Source organism: Glycine max, chromosome 18 (assembly GCF_000004515.6).
Source record: "Glycine max cultivar Williams 82 chromosome 18, Glycine_max_v4.0, whole genome shotgun sequence".
NCBI classification, from domain to species: Eukaryota; Viridiplantae; Streptophyta; class Magnoliopsida; order Fabales; family Fabaceae; genus Glycine; species Glycine max.
The window spans coordinates 5,453,967-5,464,291 of NC_038254.2; the positions used below are offsets into that span (position 1 = coordinate 5,453,967).

Sequence of the window (10,325 nt, forward strand, 5' to 3'; positions counted from 1 at the left end):
ATAAAAACATGCGAACAAATTAAAATATTTATTTAAAATTTAGAAAATAAAATTAAACCCAAAAAATAAAAATAAAAATTATTTAATCTTATGTTTATATATAATTTTTTTATAAATATATAAATGATGGTTATGATAAACATGATAATGGAGTGCAACAAGAATGTATGTTATTGTTTCTCCTTGCTCCCCAACATCATCTCCGTCCATGTCCCTTATTATTGACAACGATAAAATTTTGTATTCATCCATGACTTTATATGGGATCATGTATACTTGTCTCGTCTTCATCCCAACATATTGAAATGGTTATTATTTTATAATAATATATTTTTACATATTTTTTTGCATAATTTTAAATTTAATTAATTGAATGTCATAAAATTATAATCTTGGTCCATTTATATTATAATAAATTATTATTCTAAACTCTAGTAGACAATTTATATCTTTAGAATATAAACAATATGAAATTTATTTTCACAATAATATTTTATTATTGTAAAAGTACAATGAATCTATGCATAAGAGAATTGCATTCATTTTTATGCATTTTTAAAATGACTTTTATATATTAAACATCAAAATAATACAAGAAATATTTAATTATCTTCACAAATATTTTAGGGAACAAAATGTTTTTACATTTAAAAAATCATCATGAAGCTACTTTATAATGATAAACCTATTATTCGTGTTATCTTTCGTATTACATATTACATATACTCTTACATAAAAGCATAGACTCATACTCATACAAAGATGCATATCTACATAAGATTAGGTAGAAATGATAGTTATTTCATATTACATTGTTATTAATATTAATGGCATGTGTACAAAAGGGGAACAATTAGATCCTTCTCCAACAGCTCTCCTTTAAACTAGTTGGTTGGAATTAAATTGAGAGCATGTCTGTTTTGTCGTTGCTTTTGTTATGGTGCACGTTCAAGAAAGGGGGTGATGCGTTGGACAATTTCTGTTTGGTGCTCCACCAACGGTTTGTCAAACATGCACTAAGAAAGTATAATTGTATTTGAACCAAATTAGATTAGGAATTAGATTCAGAGAATAAGATTGTACATGAATCAAACTTGTGTTATGCCTGATAAATAGGCTACATTAGTCATTCACTTAAGTTGTAACTTGGAAGACACCTAACAAAGGATAAAAGTTACTTGACAAAATATTAAGCTTTGTATTTAATATAAAGTAAAACCTAATGTGGGATAAATTTACAGGAACTACAATCAAAATAAAATGAAATTATAAGTATCAAAACCTAAATAAATAAATAACAAACAAAATTATAGAGACTAAAAATCTAACCTTAATTATAAAATAGAAGCCAAAACTAAAATTAAGGTAAATTAAATCCAAAGACAAAAAAAAAAAGTATACTAATTTTTCACTCAATTTCTTGCTGTGTTATAATTTTTAAAATAAATTAAGCATAAAATAATACTCACATATAGACATACAAACATTCATTACGGGTTTGGTTTTGCTACCTTCCATGCTTTTGTAGTTAATATTTTTCCCTTTTGCTAAAGAATGTTATCAATTAGAACATGTGGCTGTAGTGAGGAATGTGGCCTTTTTCTGGTTGAGGTGGTTATTATCTTTGGCTAAGGAGAAGAAAACACAGTAAAATAGAAGTGGGCAAGTGAGGCTGGTAGAGAAGATGCCCATTCCATGATGCTTGTTGCTTTTAGCCACACAATGTTTAAAAATATTTCATATTTTGTTTCTTTTGTTGAGAAATTTGTTGCATGTGGATACTTTAATTCCTCGGTAAGGTCCCAAAATCTAGTCGTATCTTTTAGAAAATCTGAACCAAGATGCATTATATGGGATCTCCTACTCTGTTTCTCCTGGACAGCATTATTGGAACACTAATTTTGCTACTCTGTTTCAATCTTAGAAATGTTAATAATATATTTTGGTCGATAAATAAATTTGTGTTCATTTTACCAAATAAAAATTAAATGCAGACTATCTTGTGCAATTCATATAAAATTGGCTTACCTATTTGAAAAAATGTATTAAAAAGATCATGGTTATGTTTGAAAAAAAAAATCAACCGGAGGCTAAAAAGTTAGTTAAAAATTAAAAAAATTAATTTATTAAATTATAAGTATTTAGTAAACTCAGTTATTAAAATATTTAAAAAGTATAAAATGAAAAAAAAATCATAATTTATTTAAAAAAACTAATCAAAAAATTAGATAAATATATTAAAAATAAAAATATAAAAAATTAGAAGTTAGAAGCTAAAAAATACTATTTCAAATAATGTTTTAAAAAACACTACAAACTATTAAAATAACTTATTTATCCAACAATCAAACCAAGAATAAGTTTTTAGTAAAAAAAATAGAAATTAACTTAAATAGCTTAGCAAAAACATAGTCTATTGTTAGCATTCTTATATTTGTCTTTTTAATTTTACTCGTGATACTTTAATTAAATTACTGTGTTAATTATGGTTATGTATATATAATTTACGTAAAATCACTTTGAACTAACTCGATTAACATACATTGTAAAATTAGGACATAATCAAGAATAAGGATATACAAATACTTTTCTACTTAGAATATTCATTAAGACTCATCTTTTATCTACATAATATTATATCACCTATTGTTATATTTACAAATCTCTCTATTCTATCTTCTTCTCTTATCAAGTGTCAAGCAAATTTGTAATATGTTCACAAATTATTTTTGAATGATCAAATTGTATTTTTAAACTGGTAGATTATAATGTTTTCACCCACTTAAGGAATTTTCAAAAAAAGGAAACTCTATCTTTTGCTTCAAATATACTTATAGAGTTACAGTCTTACAGATGCTTTCTAATTGTAACCTCAAACACGTTGGCTAGTAGATGGCAAAGCATTACATTATGGAGCACTTTCCATCCCTATTTTCTCTTTTGACAAATTATTGTAAAATAATTAATTGAGGGGAAGATAAGCATGCCCTTTTATGAATTATTTTTTTCCTTTTTCTTTCCATTAATTGGTTTCGTGCATGCAAACTCAAGTTCAGTGGGCTTAAAAACTATTGTAGTTGCGCCACTTGTCACCATGTGAGTGCTTCTGAAAGCCATTTGAATTGAATTGACCCAAAAGGATTATAAAATAAGAAACAACAGCGTTACGCAGGGGGAAAAGGGAAACGAAGGGAGGGGTCGTCCACATAAAATGACTTTTAACACAAAACTAGATATGTGGAAGGAAATTTAGATGCAATTCAACATGTCTCTTCATTGATTTCTTAATTCTTTGGAGAAAAAGCACGAAAAAAGAACAAGTAGAAGCAAATTGAGTTTCTAGTGGATTGCCATTTGGCTTGCGTAGAAACAACTTGGAGGGTGTGGGGGGTGCCTACCACCATCAAATTAAAGTTACCATAAGTGAAATAATCACATATTGCAATTGCGAGGATGAAGGGCCTCACATAGTGACGCGTAGGAATAATAATTTCATAGGTAGTAACTTCGATTTGGACCATTTTCACAAGAGGACGCAAAGCAGAAGCAAATCACTTGGAATATGTTTGGAATATGCATTATGTAAAAGTATGGAACACATATGCGTTTTGTTTTTTTTTTTTTTTTTTTTTTTTAGAGAGAATGGAACACATATTTGGTTACTTGGTTTGGATGAGGTTGTTGTTAGGAGGGTTAAGTAAAGTGCTTCATGACTTTGACTTTCGTATTATGTGCGCAATAAACCATCTCGTTTCATATAGCAAAAAAGAATACAAATTATCTCATTTTATAAATATCGATGCATAAAATCTTTTTGAAGAAAATTAAGGTAAATTATTTTTTTCACATGCCACAAAAAGGAAAATCGTTGAAGGAAAATCTTTGTTTGTTTGATAACGTGACAAGTAAATCAACTACATACAATGTTATTACGTCGTCAAATTGAAGTTAATTAGAGATTAAAACAAAAAATCAAAAACTTATAAAAAAAATATGTTTAATATCACTTTTGGGTCTATTACGTTTTGTAGTTATTTTACTTTTGATACATTAAATTTTAAAAGTTTTATTATATTCTTTTATATTTTCGAAATATATCATTTTGGTTCTTTTTTTAATTTTTCATTAGAAATGTTAGTGTTTTGTTAACTTTTAATTTTAAAAAAAAAGAGTAAAATGATACATTTCAAAAACATAAAAGATCAGAATGAAACTTTAAAAACTTAATGTACCAAAATAAAATAGACTAAAGTGATATTAAACCTTTTAAAATAACTAACTTTACATAATGACGACTAAAAATGATCACTATCTTTATTTCATTTTTAAAAAAATAAATAACTAAAAAATCATCATTTCCTCTCACCTCTTCCATCTAAAAAGGTAAAAAATACAGTATCACATCGATTGAAATTGAACAACGTCAACACATGATCTCCCTGGAACCACAAAAAATTTGTAAACTCCTCATCAGAACACCAAAAACCTTTCATACAACTATGCTATTGGAAACAGAAGCATGGGAGATCAAAGCAAGAATTGTATTTGATGAAAGATAAAAACATGACCCTAACTCACCAATTAACCTATATCTGAATGAGGAAGTCACAATGTGATTCTTTGTAAGGTTTGTGAACAATATCTTTACTGTCACGCACGGTTGGACGGAAAAATAGAGGATTTTTCATCCGACATCTACAACCAAGCTAAGTGAAGACGAGCAACGTTTCATGGGAAGATGATTCTGACTAGCACGACTGGTCAAACCCCATCCACAACCGGATGTTGTCAATCTTCTTCTTCACCTTCGTCAACACGCTATTGTCGACAGTGACAATGAGACAATTGTTTTCCTTAGGTTAGGAGGCAATTTTGACCATGTAGGGAGGTTGCAGTAGAGACATAAGTGAGGGCGGGGCAATAGTCTTTTTGAGTCGACAGTGAGAGGTGGAACGGCGAAAAGAGAAGGGGTCTTACCCATTGTGATTGAGAATAATTGGTTAATTAAATTATTATTGTTATTAAATGATTAAATTAAATAATAATAATAATAATAATAATAATATGAGAGTGAAAATTATTATTATTCATGGTTTCAAATCCATCTTTTCTTCATTTACTTATTAATTTTTAATTTTTTAAATAAAAATATAGTGATGACTTTTAGCCATCATTATATTAACTTGACTATTTTAAAATTTAAAACACAAACTTTGAAAACATAATTTACTAAAGTGAAATAACTGTGAAATATAATGAACAAAAAATAACATTAAATCATTTTAAAAGCTAACATAACACTTACATTTCTAATATAAAATTAAAAAAAATGATATATTTAAAAAAAACAATCAGAATGAAATTTTTTAAAATTTAATGTATGAAAGCGAAATAACTCCATAACATAATATATTAAAATCACATTAAATAAAAAAATAAAACAAAAGCCACACTAATTTATAGGACCAAAAGATTGTTGAAGCCAATATAATATCTTTTTTAGATTCCATCATCACCACACCTCTAGCTAGCATTTTATCGTGAAAAAGAAAGAAAAAAAAAACAAATTTGTACTTGGCCCTTACCAGAACAAGCACACAAACTAAGTTCTTTCAACACAACAAGCTAGCTAGTATTTTGTTTTTTCTTAATTAAAGAAGGAAAGATCAGAAACATATTCATTACGATATGACTGATTCTTAATTTTTTAAATTTAATCAACTTCAGGTGAAGGCACGCGTAGATTAGACAGACGCCAAATATATAGTAGAAGGGTAAATGCACTCAATATCACAAATGTTGGCTGTGATTGGATACTTGTGTTAGTTGCATGTACATGCTTCTCTTTTAAAAATATCATCGCAACACACAAAATTTGGTGCTCCCAACTGTTTAAACTTTGAAGAAACAAGTTGCGCCTACAAGAAAGTGGTCGGTCGCAAAGTGATGGCGCGTGTCAAGTTCCTCAAAGCCATCCATCTTCAGTCAACCTTTGCTCAAACCATACCAAATATCATATTCCCATTCAACATATCTGGAGAGTTTCTAGTTCAATCTTTGACACGTGTTCTATATTTTTTTTTCCTTTTTGCTTTTGTGTTCTTTAACTAGAGTTCATACTTTATTTCCTTTTAAAAATCTAAAATATCTCAAAAAAGTCAAAAGACTAATTTTTTGGATTACTTATATATGTCTAATTAAGAGGTTTATATCTCTTAACATATATTATTTCCTATAAATTTGATGATGGACCATTGGTCATATACTAAAGAGATATAATTATCTATTAACCATGCTATATCATGTTACTAGTTTTCTACTTTTATATAAAAGAGTGACGAGTCATTTTTATATGCATGGATTAATTATGGTTTTATTTTTTAATTTTTTTGCAAAATTAACTTATTCCCAAAAGAAAATTTTGGGTGTTCTAATATCTGTATTTTTCCCCCTGTTAACAATTATAATATATATTTTTAAACGACAACACTAGCTGATGATATGAAAGTCACATAACTTATCATTATATTAACAAGTCTCACATGGTAACTACATGTTAAATTATATTTTTAATCTTTTTTTACTCGTTAATGATGCCAAACTAGCTGAAGAGAAATAAAATTGAATCCTTCAAATTAATTTTATTTAATAAAAGTTAAAAAAATTCTGCTTCATCCAAAATCTACACCATTCACTCTACACATATTAACAATTGATATATATATATATATATATATATATATATATATATATATATATATATATATATATATATATATATATTATACTGTACAACTTCATTAATTTCTTTTTTATGCAAATGGGATTTGAATCTACCATCCAAGCAGGCTATATAAAATGACCTAAATTTAATTTACAGTCAACAGTATCCCCTACCTAATTGTTTTTGTGGTGGAAGGAGGTGGTTCATTGTTCAACCATTCATGAGTGGTTGCGGTAAACAAAAGTGAGTGCATGCTGCGCAACCCATACGTATATGACTCTAGAGTGGACATTTTCTATGCTTCTAATAATGGCCACGATTTACTTGGTCAATTCCTTTGCAAATATGGTGATGATATGTATATAATATATGGTTCTAAATAATTAATTACGTTCCCACTAGTTCTCGTAATTCTTTTTTGGAAGAATTCTCTTCCGTAGACTAATAATTAACTTTTTGCATGTTTGACCTTATCGCAATGTCAGCTACGTATACCCAATTCAAACACCCATTGTTTTGTTTTCAACGCTTTCCGGAGTCAACCCATCCGTGAGGGAGGAAAAGAATAATAAAAGTCAGAAGCTGGCAAACCATTTGCGATATGAATTTCATATCCCACGATTTCAATATATCTCTTATCTCATGAAAAAAAAAAACATGAGAAGACTTTGCGCACTTTCAACCATAAATATAGAATTCTTCTCATGTGGCAATTTAGCTTAATTTAGAAGAATTGGAGATACGAATTACGAAGAAGCTATTTTTGTAATCCAACACCTGTTACTCTTTTTACTTTCTAGAAGTATTGAGATATTTGTAGCATGTTATGGCCTAGAAATATGCCAACCTCTGCCCCCTAATATTTTATATATGTACAAAAGAAATTAAAATTAAAACTCAGAGAAACAAATTAATACTAACACCTACCAATAAAAATTCATATAATATAAACTCTGTCAATGTTTGATCCCATTACTTGAGCCAACTTCTTTTTTTTGTTCATTGGAAAGGAATTACAAAGGCATCATCCCATTACTAAGGGATGAACCAACTTCATTTGCAACATAAAACACACTATATATCGTTATAGATGAGCTAGTTTTATTTAGAAAAATTGGATTGCCATGTTCTTTTTGACATTTAAATTTCTAATGATACAAAAAATGGGATGAAACAAAATTGAAACAAAATAACGTTATCATTTTATTATATTATTATTTTAATATTTTTATAATGAAAAAAAATATAGAGATAATTTATTTATGAAAGAATTTATGTTTATTTTTCCCATATGATACGGTAAATGAAATTAATCTTTAACTTAATCTATTGAAAGAAAGTCATGATCTCAGAGTTAAGATAAAATAAAAAATAAAATTTATTTCATGTTTACCTTTCATACGAACAAAAAATGAATATATTTAACTTAATCTATTGAAAGAAAGTCATGATCTCAGAGTTAAGATAAAATAAAAAATAAAATTTATTTCATGTTTACCTTTCATACGAACAAAAAATGAATATATTTGAATGAAATAGAATAAAATGAAAAGTTATGTGTTATCTAATCCTATTTTAAACGATGTAACTGATAAAATTTATGGTTCATCTCTTTTTATTAATACAAATATAATCTTCTCCAAAGTGTTTTTCTCCAATTACACAAAGAAGTGGCCGTTAATTACAGAAAATTATCAGATATTATCTAACTCATGATCAACTTTATTATTTATCTTGAGAGTTAAAGCAGTAGGCATGAATCTAAATGGCCGTATAGAAGACTACGTAAAAGGGGATCATATGTACTTCTGTTTAGAAGACTATGCTTATAAGAGATGGCATGGAAACATGGGATTTGGAAGTTGGAACCAACTAGGTAATCAATTACTCAAAATTACCTTATAGAAGCGAAAAAAATCACCATCTTCAATATTCATAGTCGGGTAAACAAAGAGGATCACTTGGTTTGGTTATTACTCTTGCAAGATTAAATGTTTGAATTATTGTTTTCAATTTTTATCCAGAAAGAGTGATGATAATGTAACTTCAATTAGACGAAGCATGAATTATACAAAATAAAATTAACACTTGTTACGACAAATGAGATAATTTGCATTTGGATCGGATACAAAATTCAACCCTTTTTATACACTACAAAAGATGCTAACTACATCAAGATCATTAATCTACCAAATAATTACTCAAGTTAGTGCTAATTAATATCATCAACAATAACATTGTCATTCGTCCGATATATTGAGATTAAAAATTAAGTACTCTTAATTTCAGGCTACCACCTTCTTTCCCTTAATCATAATCACATTCATCATATTCTGACTGATTCTACTGTTCAAGCTAATTAGAATGAAGAAGTATTTAATTAAGGTGGAGGCTCCCGTTTACCCTCCCAACCTTTCTTCTCTCTTGTACCACGAGACTTCAAATGTAGTTTTGCAATTTGATAATCATAACACTTATGTCATCCACAGAGCCTCGTGACACAGATAATTCCACGAGTTTCTTACAAGCCAGCAAAGGTTGCTGTTTATTGTTCCCAACACAAAAAGGACGAGCAATATCTACTGCTTCCTGATTGCTAACCTGAAACCAAATTCAAAAAATAGAAGCTTAATTAATAGCTGAATAACAATATCATGCATGATACAAGAATTATCAAAATGAAACCACTCCATTAACATAATTGTAATTAATTAATTTCTTATATGTATATACCTTTTCCCATAATCCATCTGAAGCTAAGATCAACAAGTCATGCTGAGGTTCAATTTTAAGAACTTTGGTCTCAGGTTCTGCTATGACCCATTGTTTCAGGTTTCTATCTCCAATTCCCCTAGAAACAGCCAATGACCCTTGTATCCTCCATACACCACGGCACACATCAACATAGCCACCCTACAAAAATTAACAAATGTTAAAATTAAGAACTTAAAAGAGGAGAAATTAATTACTATTAGACAATCTTGAACCACCACGTGTCTATAGTCCGAAGATTAGTCAAGAAACACATGATTGGAAGACAAATTATTACCTGAGTCTCAATTCTGTCCCTTTCATCTTCTCTAGAAGGCTTGTGATCAGATGTTAGGGCTTCTGCCACACCCCCTATGCTAATCACAGCACGACAATCTCCAGCATTGGACACAACAAGGTTACCATTCCTGATCAATGCTGTCACACAGCAAGAGCCACCATTAAGATCCTCCTTCAAGAATTCAGAATCTGTGTTGAGGTAACCATGCTTCACTGCCTCCTCAATGTCATTTTCATCTCTCCTAACCACCTCCTCCAACACATTCTTTTCCAAGTTATGTGCAGCGAATTCCGAAGCCTTTGTTCCCCCATGCCCATCAAATATCCCGAAAAAGGCCTAAAAAGAAACAAGTAAATAACATTTCATGTTAGAACCATTGCATGCACTTGCATATCCATCCATTTTGCCCATTAAGCATATATATGAAACAAAATTCACTACAAGAAAAATTAAAATTAGTGACAAAAAAATTACGATTAAAGTACTCATTAGGTTCATAAACTATTTTTAAAAAGCCTATAAACTATTTTTTTTATTGAATCCGTAGAT

At 28.9% G+C, this 10,325-nt stretch overlaps 1 protein-coding gene across 1 annotated transcript in view; it reads right to left on the reverse strand.

Annotated features, from left to right (window-relative positions):
* Positions 1-8,815: 8,815 nt before the first annotated feature.
* Positions 8,816-10,325, reverse strand: part of LOC100818903 (probable protein phosphatase 2C 2) — a 2,716-nt gene continuing 1,206 nt past the window's right edge. Inside the window, exons 2-4 of the mRNA XM_003552899.5 lie at positions 9,774-10,112; positions 9,458-9,637; positions 8,816-9,325 (exon numbers count right to left, since the gene is read on the reverse strand). Of these exons, the coding sequence (XP_003552947.1) occupies positions 9,164-9,325; positions 9,458-9,637; positions 9,774-10,112 (681 nt within the window). The 3' untranslated portion in view covers positions 8,816-9,163. The remainder of the gene's footprint in view (positions 9,326-9,457; positions 9,638-9,773; positions 10,113-10,325) is intronic.